At 41.1% G+C, this 22746-nt stretch overlaps 1 protein-coding gene across 3 annotated transcripts in view; it reads right to left on the bottom strand.

The window, feature by feature from the left end:
* The window catches only part of fhod1 (formin homology 2 domain containing 1), a 310142-nt gene that overhangs the window by 69900 nt on the left and 217496 nt on the right, over positions 1–22746 (bottom strand). For all 3 annotated transcript variants that reach the window (XM_072547486.1, XM_072547487.1, XM_072547488.1), the window contains one exon: positions 16120–16472. In XM_072547486.1, coding sequence (XP_072403587.1) covers positions 16120–16472 — 353 coding nt within the window. The remainder of the gene's footprint in view (positions 1–16119; positions 16473–22746) is intronic.

Genomic DNA, 22746 nt, shown 5'->3' on the forward strand with positions numbered 1-22746 from the left:
CTTTTAAATGTTGGAACTGCACCTGCATCCATCACTTCCTCTGGAAGTTCACTGTGTGAAAAAAAAAGTTGTCCACGTCATTTTTAAAAGTTGCTCCTCTCACCTTAAAAATATGCCCCCTAGTTTTGAACTGCCCCACTCTAGGGTAAAGACCCTCACGCTCTTTTGTATTTTGCCAAAATGAACTATTTCACACATTCCTACATTGTATTCCGTTTGCCAAATATTTGCCCACTCACTTAAACTATTTATGTCCCTTCGCAGGCTCGTTATGTCCCTTTTTGCAATTCACTTGCCTACTTATCTTTGTGTCATCAGCAAATTTAACTACCATGCCTTCAGTCCCTTCATTTAATCATTGATATAAATTGTAAGCTGGGGCCCCAGCACTGACCCCTGTGGTACACCACTTGTAACATTCTACCAGTCTAAAATAAGACCCATTTATGCCTACTCTCTGCTTCATTTTAACAAGCCAATCTTCGACCCATATCAATATATTAGTCCTTACAGCACAAGCTTTTATTTCCTGCTGTAACCTTTGATATTGTACCTTATCAAATGCTGTGTGGAAATCCAAATTTAATACATACACTGATTCCCCTTTCTCTACAGCACAAATTACTTCCACTAGGAACCGATACATTAGTTAAACATGATTTATTTTGAACAATGCCATGTTAGCTCTGCCTGAATACCTTGAACTTATCCAAGTGTCCTCTTATAACATCATTAATAATAAAAATCTTTAACAATATATTTAACATTTTCCCCATGATCGATGTTAAGCTTGCTGGCCTGTAGTTTCCTCCTTTCTTTTCTTCCCCTTTTTGAACATTAGCTGTTTTCCAATCTAAAGGAACCTTGCCTGAATCTATTCCTGATGAAGGGCTTTTGCCCGAAACATCGATTTCAAAGCTCCTTGGATGCTGCCTAAACTGCTGTGTTCTTCCAGCACCACTAATCCTGAATCTAATGAGTTTTGGGAAATGAAAACCAACACATCAACTATTTCATAGATCATAGAATTTCTACAGTGTGGAAATAGGACCTTCGGCCCAATAAGTCCACACCGACCCTCCAAAGAGTAACCCACCCAGACCCATTGCCCTACCATATTACTCTACATTTACCCCTTACTAATGCACATCCCTGAACACTATGGGAATTTAGAATGGCCAATTCACATAACCTGCACATCTTTTGATTGTGAGAGAAAACCAGAGCACCCGGAGGAAACCCATGCAGACACGGGGAGAATGTGCAAACTCCACACAGACAGTCGCCTGAGACTGGAATTGAACCTGGGTTCCTGGTGCTGTGAGGCAGCAGTGCTAACCACTGAGTCACTGTGCCACCCACTAGGCCCTTCTTTTAAGATACTAGGATGAAATCCATCAGGACCTAGGACTTGCCCACTCAACGATTTACTCAGTGCTACTTCACTGGTAATTACAATTTTCTTGAATTCCTCTTTCCTTGTATTTTCTGATTTACAGCTACTTCCAGGATGCTATTGGTGAAGACTGATTTTTAAAAAAGTTCAACTTGTCTGCTGTCTCTTTTTTCTTGATAACCAGTTCCTCCAGACTCATTCACTACAGGACCAGGACTATCTTTGTTAACGCTTTTCTCTTTTAAATATCTGATGAAATGTTTCCTATTTGTTTTTACATATTTGGCTAACTTTTTCTCGTACTCTCATTTTTCCTTCCTTGTTAATCTTTTACAAATTCTTTGCTTTATTTATATATAATTATAATATATATATACTGTCTAATCTTCTGACCTGCTACTTATCTTCACAGAATGATACGCCTTTTCTTTGAGTTTGATACGATCTTTGCCTTTTTTTAAGTTAACCTCAAATAGCAGGTCTGTCCCTTAGAACTTTTCTTGTTTGTTGGAATGTACATATTCTGTGCTATCCCCTTAAATGTTTGCCATTGCATCTCTATTGATCTATCCCCTCGACTGAATTGTAGCAGTCGATTGAATTCACTTCTAGACATGACCTCAAATCTGGTATGTTCTTTTACTTAGCCCATTTCTCATCCAAAATATTAGCTCTAATCCGAGACTCGAGTGGCAATAATAACCAGAGCTCACAGTCAGAATCAGTTTGTATCTGCCAAAAATAATCCACCAGACTACCAATAAGCAATCTTAAATGTAGCAAAACAAGGCATCACAGAAATATTAGTGGTTACAGTCTCTGACCTTTTACAGGAAGAAAGTCCTTTTATTTTCCAAAGGGATGGCCAATTTGAGAAACTTCTAAAATATATGAATGTTGACTATCAGCTGATAGTTTAATAGTCTGATTGACCAAAGTGGGTTGGTGGGAGGGGGAGGGGAGCAGAAAGTTTCCATCCAATAGCATAATATCCTTTCTTTCCACATCCAATTGACAGTCTAAGTCTTCTTGACTTTTGTGGAGAGATTTAGTCCCCTCTTGTCTGGGTTGAATGAAGCTGTTCCATGTTTGCCTTTATTCTTATTACTCCTGTATATTATTAACGATATTACAACTGAAGTCAGCACTCAGACATAATAGGAAAGAAATAAGGAAGTAAATTGTGAGGAGTGGCAATGTTGCATGAGTCAAAGTTATTCTAGAAAGGCAAGATACCACTCCCTTCACCCCTTTTCCTGGAAACATGCAGTTGGGCCTGGTGCAACCTGTTGAACACTTCAGAGTCAGGAAGCTGTAGGCTCCAGTCCCACTCAGGAGATCACAGCACACAATCAAGCACACTTCACATGAAGAAGCGAGGAGCATGTTGCATGAGAGATGTCATCTCTTGGATGGTTGGTAAAACAAAGCCTCCATCTACCCTCTCTGGCAGATAGACAAGACCTCATGGCACAATGTGAACAACTACATGAGGAATTTCCCCAGTGACCTGATCAACATTTATCCCTCAGCCACTACCAAAAGAGGATGATTTGATTCTCATTGTTGTCACCTTGCTCGTGAAAGTGATCTACTCTATTTCTTACAAAAGCAACTATTCTTCACGAGTGTTTGACTGAGTGTAACACTCTTATGGGATGTTCTCAGGCTATAAGAGGCAATGTATAATTGCACATCTTCTTTTTCTTTGTTCACTACAGGAGAAAATTAATGACATAAGGAAGGAGCAGATGGTGAAACACTGCAGAACTATTTTGGCATTTTTGTGAAAATTGTGAAGGGGAATCAGTACTTAATGAGTTAATGTTTTACTCAATTGGGTATAGCATCATATTTCAACAACCAATCCTATAAACATGTGTGCTGGCCAGATATAATACTGTTAGACTTTCACAATGGCTCCAGCTTTGTTTGGCACCACAGCAGTCTCCTGGTATTTATTTGCTCTTGGTGTTCAATCATTACTCACAACCTCACATATACACTTTTCAAAGTCAAGTTTCAGGAACATTTGATTCTCTACAGCAGCAACAAGGCTCCTCATCAACATGTTACTATTTTTCACCCCAAGGGGCAGAATCTTAGTGGGCTCTGAGCAATGTGGACCATGGCGAGATTCATGGCAAAATCAGACAGGAAGACCAGGAAGGCCAATCTCAACGTCAGGACCATCTCGCTGTGCCGTTGTCCAATGGTGGGGTGAGTTTTTCATGAATTGCCAACGAGAGGATCGTAGCTTGTTAAATGCTTTATGATTGCCACTATTCAACTCATTAACATTCAACTTCTTATTTTACCACATGCATCACCCAAAACAAACGGCAAGGATCTCCATACTGGATACTGGGCACCGACATCTCAAAATCCATGGGTATCAGCTACATGCATCCTAAATCCACTGACATTGACATCCAACATGTGCCAGTCCTCGTGGTAATCTCGAATCCACCTGCATGACACTTCTGCACGTCACTGCTGTACCAGCCATCATAGTCATGCACTGTGCACTCAGGGACAAACACCCAGCTCATAGACAGGACCAAGTTGCATCTCTAGGCTCTCTGCTTGCTGTCATCGTGCTCACTCACTCTGAGCCAACCTTGGTGTCCACAGCATCCCTGCCTTGCATATCCTTTCCTCAACTTTTTGTGATTTGCCTCTTCAACCTAGGCTCGCAGTCTTGCCTTGCAGTTTAATGCAGACACAAAGCCAGGAAACTTGTCATGGTTATCAGCAGTCCTCAGTCAAATATTTGAGGAGGTAACAGGAATGACTGATGAGGGAAGAGCAGTGAATATTGTCTACATGGACTTTGCTAAGACATTAGATAAGGTACATTATAGCAGGCTGGCCCAGAGTTTCATGGGATCCAGGGTGAGCTGGCTAGATGGGTACAAAACTAGCTTTGGCATAGAAGAGTCATACCAGACTTAAAATATTAACTCTGTTTCTCTCTCCATTGATGCTGTCAGACCTGCTGAGTTTCTCCAGCATTCTCATTGCTTGTTTCAGATTTCCAGAATCAATGGTATTTTGCCTTTATTAAAGAAAAAACCCCAATTGTTAAGATCTTTTAATTGTTACAGAACTGTTACTGCTGATCTTCTTTTGTTGTGTGGTTCAATGCCACCCTATGAGCTTGGGTTAGAGACAGAGTGAATAAGGAGAAGGGAAAGTCAAGAAATGTTTTCAAAATAATCCCATTTATTATACATAGAGTCATAAAGATGTACAGCATGGAAACAGACCCTTCAGTCTAACTCATCCATGCCAACCAGATATCCTAAATTAATCTAGTCCCATTTGCCAGTACTTTGCCCTATCCCTCTAAACCCTTCCTACTCACGTACCCATCCAGATTCCTTTTAAATATTGCAATTGCACCAGCCTCCATCTCTTCCCCGGCAGCTCATTCGACAAATGCACCACCTTTGTGTGAAAACATTGCCCATTAGGTCCCTTTTAAATCTTTCCCTTCTCACCCTTCACCTATGCCCTCTAGTTCTGGACTCCCCCACCCAGACAAAGTATTTTCCCTATTTATCCTATCCATGTCCCTCATGATTTTATAAACCTCTACAAGGTCACCACTCAGCCTCTGACACTCCAGGGAAAATAGCCTCAGCCTTCAGATTCTCCCTATAACTCAAACCCTCCAACCCTGGCAATATCCTTATAAATCTCTTCTGAACCCTTTCAAGTTTCATTGATGCTGAATACTGCTTTACCTGACATTCACAAATAATCCAGATTCGGATCTTCCAGTTATATTAGGTAAGGACTGATTTATCATTTCTGTGTGTTTGTATCAATGTGTTTTTAACACTCTCTAAAGTTCTAATCTAATGTTGGATACTCTAGAGTAGGGTGGTGTATTCTTCTAGAGTGTCCACTCTGTGCTATTTGTGACATCATTTACAAGGTTGCTCCAGGGTCCTGGAGCCTCCCACGTCAAATCTCACTGTAAACCACGTTTCAGCTCAATTCATTACCAGTCACTTTCAATGTCCATACATTTAAAGATGCTACTTTAATTTCAAGAGTAAGTCTTATATGCTTTATGGTGACAAGATACTTGGCACCATGTGGGTCAAAGCAGCTCATTTGATTGGTATTCCATCCACCATTGATGCAAGGTGGCAGCAAAGTATACTATCCACAAGTTAAATCTGCAGTAACTCACTGAGCCTCTTTTAAGAGAATGTTCCAAACTGCAAACCTCCACCATCCAGAAGGACAAGGGCGGCAGATACATGGGAATATCAGAAGCTACAAACTCCCCTCCAAGCCACCCACCATTCTGACTTGGAAATATATCACCCGTCCTTCTCTATCACTAGATCAAAATCCTCAAACTCACTTCTTCCCAACAGCACTCTGGATGACTCTAAATGCCAAGTGGTTCAACAAGTGGACAAGCTGGAGGCTGGAAGAACACAGCAAGTCAGGCAGCATCAGGAGGTAGAGAAGTCAACGTTTCAGGTGTAACCCTTTTTTAGGGCTGGGGGTGATTGTCAGGTGAGCTGCAGGTAAAGAGGAGGTGGGGGAGAGATTTGGGTAGGGAGGGGGCAGAGTGTGAGGTGGTGGTAGGTGACAGGTACAGGGTACGACCTGGTGGGTCAATGGGAGGAATGAATCCAGTTAGTGGCTGGAAGGAAGGGTCAGTAAATAGAATGCAAGGGAGGAGGAGGGCCGGGTGGGAAAGTTATTTGAAATTGGCGGACTCAATGTTGAGTCCTCCGGGCTGTATGCTGCCCATACAGAAGATAAGGTGTTGTTCCTCCAATTTGCAGTCTGATTCGATGTGGCAATGGAGAAGGCCAAGGATGGCCATGTCAGAAAAGTAGGAGGAAAGGGAATTAAATTGGATGGTGACTGGGAGGTCACGTCAGCTCCTGTGGGCTTGGCTGAGATTCTCGGTGTAATGTGCCCTTAGTTTACGTTTGATTTCTCTGATGTAGAAAAGACTGGAGCACCGGATACAGTAAGCTAGGTTGGAGGAGAGGCAGGTAAACCTCTGTCTCACCAGGAAGGACTGTTTGGGGCCCTGAATGGAGATGAGGGAGGTATGCTGGCAGGTTTTGCATCGTTTACGATTGCAGGGGAAGGTACTGTGGGGTTTGGGGGAAGGGGGCTGTTGAGAAGAGTGGCAAGAACCAAGGAGTGATGAAGGGAGTGGTCCTTGCAGAAAGCAGACAGGGGTGGGGAGGGGAAGATGTTCTTGGTGGTGGGGGTCTAGTTGGAATTAGCAGAAGTGTTTAAGAATGATACATTGGAAAGCAGCTCACGGTCACCTTCTCCAGGGCAATTAAAGATGGGCAGTTAATATTAGTCTAGCCAGCCCACAACCCACAAATGAATGCAGAGAAATTCATGCTGTTAGGAATCTAATGTAACCACAGATAAAATAAAGATGCAGTTCAATTGTACAGAGGAAAGAATTGCCGTTGATATTGTTCTCCTCATATTGTTCAGAACAAGCTTAAAAATCCACACATTGTTTTGAAATGCAGTCAGTGCGGAACAGCCAAGGGGTCTGCGAAACAGTGGCAAGTTTTTGTTTAGTTGTGCTGGTTCAACTACTGGATAGTGATCTACCATTCTTCTCGAGTTGATATTGACATTTGTAATTAGTTACTTAAATCTAAAAACATGGAACTCGCAAATGTCAAGATTGTCATTGAGGGCAGAGGTCTTCAGGCAACACTGCAAAGTATCAACATCTTGTATTTATATATTCCTTCTGTAGCAAAACATCCCAGGGCACTTGACTGGAGTGGTATCAGGCAAACTGAAGGCAAGCCAAACGTTAGGACAAGTGACCAAATTATTCACGGGAGATTGAAACAAGTTAGCTCTGAAAAGACCGGATTTTGTTACATTTTTCACTCAATGTTTTGAATTGAATGAATGGAGGGAAGTTTGCATTAACTGTTATGTTCACGAAATGCATCTCAAATAAAGTAGATTATTAATTTCCAAATCTCCTCCGATTAGGCTACGGTCAAAAATTGAGCCCAATTCTAGGCATTACATTTTAGGAAGAATTTCACCTGTAGAAAGGGTGTATTAGAGATTGACTAGGATGGCATTAAGGATGTGGGGCTTCCATTCTGTGGACAGTAAAAGAAACTGGGGGTTTCTTCTCCTGAGAGCAAAAAAAGTTTAGGAGATTCTATGGAGGTATTTAAAACCATGAATGATTTTGATAGTGTAAATAAATAGAAACTGTTTCTAGTGGCAGAGACGTTGGCAACCAGAAGAAATGGATTTTACAACCCTTGGGAAAGAAGCAGATTCTCTTTTACTCACAGTAAGTTATGCAGATCTGAGATTCATTGCCTGAATGGGTGTTGCAAAAACATGCAACAACATTTTGAAGAGGGAATTAGATAAATTCTTGTATGAGAGAAAGTTGCAGGAGTACGGTGAAAGAACCAAAGAAAGGAACTGCCTGGGAGCTCATTCAAAGGGATAGCACAGGGATGATAGGATGAATGGCCCCCTCCTTAAAATGAACCTCTTTGACCAAGCTTTTCGTCACTTCCTGTAATGTCTCCTTTGGCTTGCCTTAAGTGTAATTCTAATCACCATCTCTCATCAAGTGTCTCAGTCTTCCTTCAGAAAGGCTGGAGAAACATGCAATGAGGACACGTGTGAATCCAAAAGGGATTCCTTTTGCAGCAGTCTTAGGTTATGTCTGTGGTATGGATATGTCAAAGTGCAAGATGCTCAGATGACCCTTAGGACTGAATAGCACTGCTATTGTGCATGTTAAGCAAAGTAGCTAGCAAACCCCACTACCCGTTGTCCCCCCTCTTACTTTCTTCAGTCAACCATACACAAGGAGTACTTTTCCTCATTAGGTCAGTCCTCCCTTGATCCAATTATCTCTCCTGGATACAGCACACTCCCCAGATTTTCTACCTTTATTGAAAATTTTAGTGAAAGGAAATTAAGGGAAGCTATGCACTGACAGATTCCTCCAAATATTTTATCGTCACATCAAATATACTTTAAAAAGTGCCAGATTTCCTGTTTAGCCCTATCTGAAGCCAGAGAACTAACATGTCAACTTGTGAGATTACAATTTGTTGAATATAATTGGAATCACATTTCCCTGCTCTCTATCAATACACTGCATGTAATTTTATAATTCAGGGAGCCTTGCGCTGATCAGAATCAACACACAGCTGGATTAAAATGTGTTGAGAAAATGGATGACAGCTTATACATTTCTGCAGTATAAACTACTGACAACTTTATGTTCAATGCTATTAGCAGAGCAGTTAAATTGTAATTAATTAAATGTGCAGATACACTTAGAATGTCATGTCTGATGTATAGGGGGGGGCTAAGGAAGACGATTTGATTCACCCTCATACCCTCAGTTTCTCTAATAAACTGGGTCATTTCCAAACTCGGATTACTCAGTCAATGGACTAATTCCATTCAAAGAACAAGGTATGTAAGAATTCAGTGGGCACTGGTTCACTGAATAAAAGCCTCCCAGGGAAGAACATCACAATCAGTCTGAATCGGAAGCAGACAGGTATTCATGAAAATCTTCACTTTGGCTCCCTCTGCCTGTGGATGCTTCAGATTCCGAACTGAGATTCACCTGGTTTCAGGAGCACCAACCCACTGGGGAGAGGCTGAAACGCTGGAGCATCAGAGGCTGAGAGGTGACCTTACAGAGGTGTATAAAATTATGAGGAGTATGGATAGGGTGAATAGCCCAAGGTCTTTTCCCCAGTGTAGGGGAGTCCAAACCTAGAGGGCAGAGAGTCATAGTCATAGAGATGTACAGAACGGAAACAGACACTTCGGTCCAACCTGTCCATGCTGACCAGATATCCCAATCCAGTCTAGTCCTACCTGCCAGCACCCAGCCCATATCCCTCCAAACCCTTCCTATTCATATACCCATCCAGATACCTTTCAAATGTTGCAATCATACCAGCCTCCACCACTTCCTCTGGCAGCTCATTCCATACACATACCTGTATGGAAAAATTGCCCCTTAGGTCTCTTTTATATCTTTCCCCTCTCACCCTAAACCTATGCCCCTCTAGTTCTGGAATCCCAGGGAAAACACTTGTCTATTTATCCTATCCATGCCCCTCATGAATTTATAAACCACTACAAGGTCACCCCTCAGCCTCTGACGCTCCAGGGAAAACTGCCCTGGCCTATTCAACCCCTCCCTATAGCTCAAATCCTCCAACCCTGGCAACATCCTTGTAAATATCTCTGAACCCTTTCAAGTTTCACAACATCCTTCCAATAGGAAGACGACCAGAATTGCACACATTATTCCAACAGTGGTCTAACCAATGTCCTGTACATCCACAACATGACCTCCTAAACTCTTGTACTCAATACTCTGACCAATAAAGGAATACATACCAAACACCTTCTTCACTGTCCTATCTACCTATGACTCCACTTTCGAGGAGCTATATACCTGCACTCCAAAGTTTCTTTGTTCAGCAACAGTCCCTAGGACCTAACCATTAAGTGTGTAAATCCTGCTCAGATTTGCTTTCCCAAAATGCAGCACCTCGCATTTATCAGAATTAAATTCCATCTGCCACCTCTCACCTCATTGGCCCATCTGATGAAGATCCCATTGTAATCTGAGGTAACGTTCTTCATTGTCCACTACACTTTCAATTTTGGTGTCATCTGCAAACTTGCCAACTGTACCTCTTATGCTCACATCCAAGTAATTTATATAAATGATGAAAAGTAGTGGACCCAGCACCGATCCTTGTGACACTCCACTGGTCACAGGCCTCCAGTCTGAAAAATGACCCTCCACCACTACCCTCTGTCTTCTACCTTGAGCCAGTTCTGTATCCAAATGGCTAGCTCCCCCCTGTATTCTATGAGATCTAACCTGGTTAGTCAGTCTCCCATGGGGAACCTTGTCGAATGCCTTACTGAAGTCCATATAGATCACATCTACCACTCTGCCCTTATCAATTCTTTTTGTTACTTGTTCAAAAAAATCAAGTTTGTGAGACATGATTTCCCACACACAAAGCCATGTTGACTATCCCGAATCAGTCCTTGCCTTTCCAAATACATGTACATTCTGTCCTTCAGGATTCCTTCCAACAACTTGCCCACCACCAATGTCAGGGTTGAAGATGAGGAGAAAGATTTAAAAAGGGACCTAAGGGGCAACTTTTTTACGCAGTAGATAGTGCATGTGTGGATTGAGCCTTCGAAGGAAGTGGAGGAGGTTGGTTCAAATGCAACATTTAAAAGTCATCTGGATGGGTATATAAATAGGAAGGTTTAGGGGGATATGAGTCAAATGCTGGCAAATGGGACTAGATTAAGTTAGGATATCTGGTTGGCATAGGAGAGTTGGACCGAAGAGTCTTTTTCTATAGTGTACATCGCTATTACTCTATGGCTGAATAATAGATCAAAGGAAGTTCTCAGCAGTGTCAAACCATGGGCTAAATTGGACATGGTGGTCTGAGCAAAGACCTAAACTAAAGAACACTCCAGCGAGAAAAAAATAGGCTACGCAATCAATGATAATTACTGAAAAATGACAGGTAGGGCAGACTATATTTCTTCAAAGAGACAGATAATCAGATAACTTGTTGAAGTATTCTATCATCATTCCTTTCTCCTTTAAATAGCTATCAAATTTTATGAGTCAGTGTCTACCTTACAATTTAATTTTATGTTTGGAAAGAAAAGGGAATGATAAAATAAACATTGGCTGGCCGTACCACAATCAAATATCATTGTCGTGGTTAACTGGTGTTGACCAGATAGTTTAAGGCTGTCTCTTTAAAGTCATTTTGTCAGACAATTGTTTCGTGATTATTTAAGTAAGTGATTTTCTGTTGTGTTTCCTGACCTTTCACCTCTTTGGGCCTCTTCCCAATCTTGCCTCATGTTTTATTTGTGAATTACCCCCTAAACACAGATTCAACAGACACAGCACTACCTTCAATAGGCATTTTGGCTAGGACCAAGCAATGTGACAGGATAATCTTCTGGCATTAGGGTCTCAGTCAGAAACATTCAGTGCAAAGCCAGATTTTACAGTGTAGATAAAGTTATAAAATGAAGGATCAAGCATTAGATAGTATAGGAATGTATTCAAAAGTTGCTTGAAGGCCAAAGTTTCTCTTTAATAGGCAGGGAGTTTTTTTTGTATTATTTGTTATATTTACACTTATTGTCGCTTGAAGTTTGAAACAAAATTGCCTGTTTTGACAACTTATTTCCAGTAAATCAGTATTACTATCTACAACAAGTGGTGACTCATGTTCAATTCATCCTCGTTAAATAATTCGTAGGACACCAAGATTTATCGGTTAATGCCATTCTTAATGGATGTTTTTTCTCGTATTAGCTTTCGAATGGTTCACGCAGACAGGCTAACATGATAAAATAGACAGTAAATGTGGGCAGAATGGTGACTCAGTGGTCAGCACTGCTGCCTCACAGCACCAAGGTCCCGGGTTCAATTCCAGACTCTGGCGACTGTCAATGTCATACTTGCACATTCTTCCCATGTCTACGAGGACTTCCTCTGGTTTCCTCCCACAGTCCAGGGATATGCAGGAAAGTAGGTTAGCCATGTGAAATGCAGGTTTATAGGCATAGGATCTGGATGGGATACTCTTCAGAGGGTCAGTGCGAACTCAATGGGCCAAATGGCCTGCTTCCACACTGAAGGATCATGGAATTTCAGCCTTTCAAAAACTTTCTCTATCTACTAGGCAGGAGATTACAAGACCTACATCTTAGCAGGAAAATAAAGAGCTGGATTGAAAACTGGCAAATTAGGGAATCAGAGTTCTTCACAAATGGTAAAGAATCAGCCACAAACAGTGGACAACAGTTCAACAATGAAACACCAGTCATTCAAAACACCTCCAGCACTAATCAGTCCTCCATATACAAATCAATATAAATTGCACAAAATAGGTCCCATCTCAGTATGGTCAAAGAATTACCCAACACAGCAAGCCCATTGTGTCTTTTTGTAAACAAAAATAATCCAATTCATTCATTCCTCATCTCTTACCCTGTAGCCCTCTAAAATTTTCCTTTTCAAATATGTATTCAATTTCCTTTTGCCAGTTCTTTCAAAATCCGTCCATGTCTCATGAATGAATGAAAATAAAAATGTTTCTAAAAGCCCCTTCAGGGAATCCATTTCAAATGACAGCAAATGTATTCTACCTTCCTAACCTTTTATTTTATGGGGTGCCATTAAATTCAAAGAAAATATCCCTTTTGAAAAATCTTAAACATAGCTGTCATCTGATTACAATTGCTACTTTGCTACAGCCTGGAATTTAAACTTTGCTGTCATTGGGTCAAAGGTCACAGAAGACCCATGTTATGGAACGTTATATGATCTACCAAATCTTTGACATGACTCGAGTGTAGTGAGTTAACTGCTAGCATCAGCCAGAGACTTCATCTAGGGTGGTTTAGTCAGGCCACACACTAGGTTATGATGAGACTGATGTAGAATATAAATAGAATTTTAAGAATGAGATGAAACACTCTGAAAGACAAATTCATTACGAAGAGCCTCATATGGGAAGCAATGCACAGTTACTTGGTTAGAAAAGAACTTTTTGTTTTTATTCATTTACAGAATGTGAACATCACAGGTCAGGCCAGCGTTTATTGCCCATCCCTAACTTGTCCAGACGGCAGTTAACCGTCAGCCACATATTGGTAGGTCTAGAGTCACATGTAGATCATCATCTTCGAGAGAGTAGCATTCAAAACTAAGTCCCCAAAACATTACCTCAGTCTCTGCCTTAATGGTTCGGTGATAAGGTCATTGCCTAGCCTTTGTTGAGGACACCCAGCATGGTTTCACGGAAATAGATCATGACTTACAAATCAAGTTGTGTTTTCTTTAAGGAATATGAAGAGTGGAGAAAAGGGATGCCCAGTAGATGTTTGAAGATGTTATCCAGTAGACTTGCAAAAGTTTTTCTCTATGTGCTAGGCAAAACATTAGAAGACCAAAGTCTTTGGTACTAGCAGTAAAATAAAAGGTTGGATTGAAAACTGGCAAGCCGGATGTAGGCAGTATGAATTTACAGATGGATTTAGATCTGTTTGGAGACTACTCCCTAGTAGTGACCAAGAGCTAATTGTTACCTTTTACTATTTTTATTAATCATTTGGGGATGTAGATGCTGGGTGAAACAACTTGAAAATCCACACAGGAAGTTCTGTGGAATATTTGTGTTTGTAATAGGACTGTAGAGGACACTTGCCTGCCTCAGAGGGATCCTGATGAACTGAAGGATTGGACTTCTGGCTTGGCAAATGAAGTTTAATTTGGACAAATACATGGGATCAAGGCATATTGGTTTATCCTTGCACAAGGTGTTGATCGGGGCATACTTGGATTACATGCCGAGCTTTAGTCTCCTCACAAGTTAGGTGTTTGTGAAGCTTTGGAAATGACATTGAGGGTAACTGGTGTAAAGCATCTCAGTTAATAGATGGGCTATAGAGTTAGGACACTATAGTTTCTCATAAACTTCACTCAACTTCACTAACCTTGATTATCTTGGCTAAATATATAAATTGGGAGATAACAATTTGAAAGAATGGAAAGATTAGATCAACTCATCTCATTCTTGGTTCAGATGGTAACACTCATGCTCTCTTTAGAAGGTTCTGGGTTCACACAGCCTGACACTTTGCTGCTTTGTTACACATACTGCCTTTTGGATGAGATGAAGCAAAGGTGTGTCTGCTCACTCATCAGAGACAAATAATCCCATGGGGCCATTTCAAAAAACAGCAGGGGAGCTATGCTCAGTATCCCAGTTGATAATTAGCTCTCAATCATCACAAAGTTGGTTCATCTGGTCATTCTCACATTGTGATTAATGGGAGTTTGCTGTGCACAACTTAGCTGTTTCATCGTGTATATTACGACAGTGCTTACTGTTCAGACAATACTTCATTGGGTGGAAGGTGCTTTGGGACGGACAATGAAATATAATATGAATCTTTCTTTCTGTTTATCCAGGACGCCCTTTTCCCAGAGAAAGGACGATGAGCTTCCAGGGCAGAATGCTGTCTCATATGGTGCGGGCCAACTTGATGGATTCCTTCCTGGAAGGACTGGATTACATCTTACAGAAGGGAAGCTAATCCTGGAACTTCCCGGTCAGAGAGAGATCTCCTGAACCGCTTTGGATTGTCTGCATGGGTGGGCAGTCAGATCTTACCAAACCCACTCTCTTCAACCCAGACTTGGCTTGAGGGTTTGCTCAGTTGACTGCCTCACTCAAAAGATCATATGGATTCAGGTGGGGTGAACAGTGCATAGAACGCTGATATACCAAGCACCACAATTGTGTCAGACAGGCTGGATAATATCTGCGCCCAACAATATTCATATGTTCGCAATAGATCAGATGTTGAATTTGGTGTCTTTCTGATCTGTAGACCTTGGTTGGATAAATTGGCTAGACCGCTGGGGGAGTTAGGAATCCTTGTACATTATTATAGCAATTTATAGGCCTGTTTTGTTTTTTAAGTGCTTGTTTCAGTGTCCTGCATTCTGTTTCCTTAATAAGTTTGGACAGTTACTGCATCTGCTTTACTGATACACAATTTCTAAAACCGACTTTCATTATTTTTGTGATCTATGTACTAACATGGTAAAATATGCCCACTTCAATAACTCACAAATAATTGTGGTTCACTATGAGCTAATTCCTCATCATCCTCTTTAAAATCAGGAATGCTAAGCAGGTTTTCACTTAGACACAGTGCTGCTATAAGGATGAGCTGGGCAGTGTCAATGTTTCTACATGTCATGCCTTAAGGTGACGAGTCCAGTTATCACATCTGGATAAAATACACATGCTTTTCATTTATGGGTTGGATTCAACACTGGGCAACAGCACAAGCAGCAAGCGCATGGACGCAGCTGTAAAATGCCAAGTCGACATAGGATGACAAGAAAGTACCTAATTCCTTAGCTTTTACCTATTGGGCCAGAACCCAATCTACCATTGCTGCTGGATATCACAGAACAATAGCTTGCTATGGTTAAAAAGGCAAAGGACCAAAAATATTAACAGGGATAAAAACATGTTTGTACTGATGTAAGATCTCAGGTTACATCACTGATGGTGCTCATAAAATACAACTTGGGACATAAGCCAGCAGCGCCATGCATCATTCCACAAATTAAAGACTTATTGAATTCCTCTTTGATGATAATACAAATGACAGTCAATAGATTCCTCTCTTTAAAAAAGAACTGTATGTGTATGAAAAATGTACAATTAATGCAAATTTACAAATCAGCAGCTACATAGCAAAGGCCAGCGGCCATCCAGTCACTGAAAGCATGAAAGAACTTGTATGCATAGACGTTTTTATGACCTCGAGATATCCCAACATGCTTTGCAGCCAATGAAGTACTTGCTTTTAAAATATTCAGTTACTTGTTATGCTGGAAATGCTTCAGTTCACTCAATCATCTCAGCAAAAATAGGGCTTTTAACATATTTGCTATTGTTGGACTTCAGCACTGTCTTCACAGAGTGAAAAATTGCATGAATAACGCCACAGAAAAACATCATTCCAAATTCCAGCTCTAGCTTAGTGTCCAACATAAAGCATTTGTTAATATCACACAGATTAAATTCAATGTTATAACTTACTCTGTTGAAGCTTTCACTTGGTTTGTAGATGGTGAATTTAAATCACATGTAGGAGTTACTGGTGTGGGTGAAGGTGTTGCAGAATGGCTTTGGGTGGTTGCTTGTGCTGACTGAATGGAAATCACCTTTGAATTCTTTACATCAAACTGGGTAGGACTGCTTGGACTCACTTTTCCTGGCGTTGGGCTGTGTGCTCTTGCTGGTACTGGACCGGTTGCTAGTTCAGCCATGTTTTGTCCTACTGATCGCCTATTTTTCCGTCCATCGTCCCCATTTGGGGTCAGCTTCCTCCGGTCCCTACGTGCGTTTGGCATCTGTCCATCATCTTCACCGTCTTCGTGCTTTAGTGCATTCTGGGTAAAAGGAAATCACAGTCAGCTCTAGACCACATTAAGCTGGTGACAGAAATCTTCATATGCAGAGGAACTGGCAAGCTTGCAGTAACTTTTTTGCTGTCAGATCCCAAATCAGAGTGAAAACAATAGAATTATTTTACAAACAGAACTAAACACTTTGATATCTAAGCAGACCAGCATCCAGGTAGTTTCCCACCATTAATGTAAAAAGACACCAGCTTTTAACTTTCTATATTTATCTGGAATTAACTCTCAGATGTGATCTGACTTGTGCCTGGTTTTACAGCTCCACTATTAATGACCATGCCTTTCAGCAGCTTAGGCCCTAAGCACTGTCAATCCCTTTTTAAACCTCTGCACCTTGAAAGACATTCTCTACAATCTACCATTTTGAGCAAACGTTTAGTCAGCTGGCTTTGCATAATGTCACAATAATAAATAGTTTTATTTGATAATGCTCCTGTGAAGCACCTTGAGATAGCATTTTGCATCCACAATGCAATATAAATGCAATTTGTTGCCATCAGATATTTAAAAAAATTTAATAGACTAGCAACAGTCTTGTTGACCCAATATTAGAGGTTTCCAACCCTTAAAAATGGCTGCCCTCTGCATGGAAGCGAAGGGGAACATTGTTCAGTCCTTTGAGCATAGGAGTTGGGAAGTCATGTTGAGATTGTATAGGACAAAAGTGAGGCCTCTTCTGCAGTACTGTGTCCAGTTCTGGTCACCCAGTTAGAGGAAGAATATTATCAATCTGAAGAGAGAGTTCAGAAGAGATTTACCAGAATGTTGTCGGGCATGGATGGTTTGAGTTCTGAAGAAAGGCTGGATAGACTGGGAGCAGAGGAGGTTGAGGGGAGACCTTATAGAGATTTATAAAAACATGAGGGGCATGGATAAGGTTAATGGTAGGTGCCTTTTCCCTAGGATAGGAGATTTCAAGATTTAGGGGGCATATTTTTAAGATGGGAGGAGAGAGATTTTAAGAAGACATGAGGGGCAAATTGTTGACACAAAGAGTGGTTTCCTGAGGATGTGGTGAATGGAGCACAATTACAATGTTTACAAGATATTTAGATAAGTACATGAATAGGAAAGGTTTGGAGGGATATGGACCAGAAGCAGGTAGCTGGTAATAGTTTAGTTTGGGATTATGTTCAGCATGGACTAGTTCGACTGAAGGGTCTGTTCAGAAACTGTATGGCTCTATGACTCTATGAGCAGACTAAAGTTCTGCCAGTAAAGTTGAAAAGTCAATTTCTACAATGCATTTTTGTATTTCTGAAATCAAAAGCGTTTTTCAGACTGAGCCAGGAACTCTCTATTCTTTTTACTGGACATTTTGCCAGGTTTCCTTTCCAGTAGGTTGTTTTGTCCCTTATGTGCGGTGAATCTACATACAAGAGAGTGGAGAGGAACCTTTCAGTCAGGCTGCTTATATAGGCAACAATAAATGATCGACAGAAGGAGGAAAGAAGCTGTTATGGAGGACATCTAGACAACAAGACAAAAGCAACGAAGAAAAGCAAAGCAATAAATAAATACTTCAGATCTAAACCAGATATTTTCCCAGGATTTTCATGTTGATTATGCAGTTCTGCCATCCCACAATAGTTCAACTACCTTTCACATTTATTTTTGTAATTGTGCGTGTATAAATATGGAAGAACAAATAAACTTCAAAACACGTCTTTTCTAAATGGTCATTTTTGAGAATTCAGATTGTGATCTGGAATGGTAACAAAAAGCCAATAATAAATGTTATGGATAAATTCAGCATTACCCAATACTTTCAAAATGGACTTTTAACAGAAAAAAACTGCGATCATTCTAGAGAACTCTAAAAATAGCTCAGTTATGCCTTATAAGGAATCAGAGATCCAAGTCTTGCTACACAGTTAATCTGTCCACAGCCAAAACTTCAAAGGCATATCATGTTACACAGGATAACAGGTTTTCCTATTTTTGCAAGTGCCATCCGATTTTGCGTGCACAATCCAATTTATCTGTGGGGTTTGTACTCCTGGGTTTCACATAGCGTTGAGCAATGAAAACATAAAGTATACAATATTTTAATACATATTTAGTGCAACAAGGGAAAAATACTGAAAACCTAAGGAGTGTTCAGCATTGAGCTAATTATGGAAAAACAAACAGATTTATCAAGCTCTACAGGGCAGGAACAAAGAACTATGAAAGGAATGAAGTTTTGGTGTATGCATTTCAAAGAAAATGAACTGTTTCCTACAGTTCATAATGGCAAACTGCTTCATCCCTTTAAATGCCATCCATTCCAATTAAAGACTGCATGAAATAATTTGTTTGTTTCATCTACTAAGAACTTTCTAGTCAAATTGTCAGACTGATTGCATTGGATTTTATAGTGGGCTGTGGGCCTCAGGCAGTGGGACCAAATGGCGACCCTAAGCCTGGTGGTGCTTGTAGCGAGACTGCTCAGCAGTATTCCCAGAGGCAGGCGATTTTCCAAGTGGCTCCCCAATCAGAGGGCTTGCAGCAATGGAGCCTGGGATAGCCCTAAGGGAAGAGGTGAACACTGTTGACGCAGTCAAGAGATTTCAAGGCAAACTTACCATGGAGGTGCTCTCTGAGGATAAAATTAAATAGAATAAGCTGAGGATTCTGGATGCCAGGTCTCTCGGATTGGAAGGGAAGCCTTCCACATCACGCACTGGATCTGGCCAGGACCCTTTGTTTTGGGATGGGGGACCCTGTGCCTAATTGTCCCAATAACTGCTGCAGGGGAGCTACCTCAATGAGGTTGGTGCCCTCTTCACATGGTGCCTGTTGTATACCCAAAGTGCCAGTGAGCTGGTAATACCACCTCTCACATGGCCCTTAATTACTTCACTGTCTACCTGCCTCTGTAGTGCACAGGGCATTATAAGGCCACACCTAGTGTTTCATGGACAGTTTTTCTCTCTGTACTTGAGGAACATACTGGCATTGGAAGCAAACCAAACAAGGTCATTAAGCTGGTTCCTGGGACAAAGTGATCACCTTAGGAGGAAAATTGGGTCTGATTATTAGAAGAGTGAGAAGTACTTTTATTGAAACAATAAAAGATTCTGAGGGGGCTATAAAGGGTAGATGTTGGGAAGGTGTTATGCTTTGTAGCGGAATTGGGAACGAGGTGGCACGAAAAGTCAGGAGTCTCCCATGTATCATGAGGAGGACTTGGAGGATTTTCCTCTCTCAGAAGGACTAGGAGTCTTTGAAATTCTCTTTGTCACACAGCAGGGAAGTTTGAGACATCAATTGCGTTCAACACTGATTTTTGAGCCACAAGAGAGTCAGTCGTTACGTAGTGGGGGAGGAGCCAGGAAAGTAAAGGTTAAGGTCACAGTCAGACCCACCATGATCTCAGTGAATGGCGGGGCAGGCCCAGGGAGCCAAATGGGTAATGCCTATTGACATTTCTCACGACCTTATCTCCAGCATCTCCCTGGGGAACGCTCCAAGCAGCAGGATTGCCCAGAGAGGTCAGCCTGACACGCCTCCCCGCTATTTTCCCACCCCTGCCCCCATTCTTATCCCCACAGGAGGCTGTGAAGATTCTGTCCAATCACCTTGCTGTAGTATCTGTTCGATACTAGTCACTGCCATAAGTTGAAACCAGTTTTAATGAGGGCCAACATGACTTGTTTGATCTCCCCAAAACCTCAGTAACACAGACTGAGGATTTCTGCTACATGAGGAACCATTTCAAAAAAAGGCAGAGTTTGGAGCAACCCTTTCAATCTGAGGATGAAAGGCCTGTTTGGTTAACAACAGTAACAAGTCCCACATAATTAAATACAAAGAACGTGCTGACTTTTGTTTCTGATATGAGAGGAGTCCATCACAGTGATATTTGCTTCGTTTGCAACTTAAGATGAAAAGGACTTTTCAGATCTTCAGCTTTCACTCAGTAACCACCATTTCACTTCCAAGTAGATGCCACTTCCACTCTGGCCAGGAATCCAGAATCCAGCTTCCAAACAGTAAATGGTTTAAATACATTGAGAGGTGTTTGGCTTATTGAGGTTTGGAAAAATGACCCACACAGAAGAAGAAGTTCAAATGGCATTGAGAGTTGGAAATGGAGTCAACAGAGAGCAATAAACTGAGTGTGGAGTGTCACAAGACTAGACACGCACAGGAAGAGAGCCTCCAACTGCTAAACAAGAGGGCATGAAAACCAGGACACAGATTTCAAGAGAGAGCCCCAGCAACTTTTCAGACTGCATCAATTCATGGAGAATGCAGCAACTCCATGTTCCATCAAGTGACTACAGTAGATCAATAGATACATCGCAGATTAAGTTGTCAAAATGAGAAGGGACCATTTCTTCAATGTAAGGTAAATGAATGGATCATTTGATCTGTTCAGCTATCTGCCTGCAATAAGCCTGGGTGATTGGATCGTTTGAGATTAAAGGGGGTGGGATCAGGGCGAGTTAGATAGTTTTATTTGGAAAAAGGTGCAAGGTAATCCCACTCAGAGAAAATGGCAGCAATCTGTGTGTTAATAGCGAACAGAGCGAGTCCCCAGAACCCCACAGAAATGTTGAGGGAGTCAGCTTGCGAACAGTTGTGTTTTAAATTATCTAAGATAAAAAAAAGAGCAGTCGTCTCAATGATGGCTAATCAATAACGATTTATGCATTATAAAACTAGAAGGCAAAGTCACCATAGTCCATAGACGAGGGGAAAGGTTGAGAAGGGGAGTGCCTTCGTGGTAACATCTGTCCATGTGGCAATTGAACTCTCACGGTTAGCATCACTGTACATTGCAAGCCATTTGTTCAGCCAACTGAGCTAACTGACCCCAATACAACTTGCCATGCTCTTGCGCTTTCAGGTGGGATGAATACAAAGGGATTAATTGTGATACTGGATTGTGGGCTTTCCTCAACAATGTCGCCAACAGTTTCAATTAGCTAGTATCTGGGACAGAACCAGCGGTTACTAACAGCTTGCCATTATGGCTCACCATGCGAGGATGTGGATGGCAGCTCACATTCCAAATATGGAGACCAAATTATGAGGGAGTTAAAACAAACCTGGAAGATTTCTCTAGCCTTAGTTGGAACGAAGAAGTACCTAGAGAACATTTCACAGTAAAGGACAATTCTGGTGTTAAGTTTCCAGGCTGAGAAAGGAAAAGACCAGAATTAAATCATTTGAACTGATTCTGGAGAACTGAATGTCTACTTAAAAGGACAATTTAACAGATTGGGTAACACAACTGTAGTGGCTTTTTTGTCTTAAGTTGTAGTCACGTTTCTATTCGGTAAGCACAAGTTGCTGACAAAAGTAAATGTTTGGTCAATAGTGTCTCTGGTCTATTTGCGACAGGAAACATTTTAAAACAGGAAATGAAAGCAAACTATTGCAGATGGTTAAAATCTGAGGCAAACACAGACAATGCTGGAGGAACTCAGCAGGCCTGCCAGCATCTGTGGTGAGAAATTCCTGAAGAAGCGTCAGAAGGTTCTTAATGAAATGCACAGCAGCCTCAAAGGACTGAATGGCCTACAGCCACTAACATTTCACGTGCTGGCATCAAGTCAGTATGAAAATGGGCTAAAAGACTGACACAATATTGAATAGCATTACTTCAACAGTTGAGCAGGTAACCCCAAGTCTCTCACACATCTGAAAATTGAGTGTGTTCACAGAGTGTTCCCACTAGCAGAGAAATATTTTAGATAGTGTTTGTCAGTTGGACACTACTTCAAGATGTGGTATTACCATGAGCACTTTTCAGAAGGAAAGAGCTAACTGGTTTAAGAGTGATTGAGAGTGGCATACTCTCAAGAAGTAACACATGGATTGTTACTGCTGCTATAAAAAGTTGTCAACGCATGAGGTATTTCAAAACCTGAGGTAAGACTTCAACATACTCCGTTTAATTTCATTCATTTCTCAAATGATTATCCCATTCAAGAGATTCTGTGTATTTCAACATACAGAACAGCAGAATTGACACATTAAGATGTCAATTTACTGATACCTCCCAGAAGGTCTGTCCAAACTCATGAATCTCCTAAAGAATTTCTTTCAACCAAAACTCCTCAAATGAAATTAACAGATTAATCATCTTTTAAGACAAATTAACCAGTCAAACCAAGAAAAAGGTAAATATAAAACATGTTGAAACAAAGTAGTATTGGAACGGAAATGATAGATCACTGTTTCAAGTGAGGGTTCTTCATCTGTGAAAGTTGATACAGAGTGACTTTTACATCCTTTTCTCCTGTTAGAC

The sequence above is a fragment of the Chiloscyllium punctatum genome, chromosome 26 (assembly GCF_047496795.1).
Source record: "Chiloscyllium punctatum isolate Juve2018m chromosome 26, sChiPun1.3, whole genome shotgun sequence".
NCBI classification, from domain to species: Eukaryota; Metazoa; Chordata; class Chondrichthyes; order Orectolobiformes; family Hemiscylliidae; genus Chiloscyllium; species Chiloscyllium punctatum.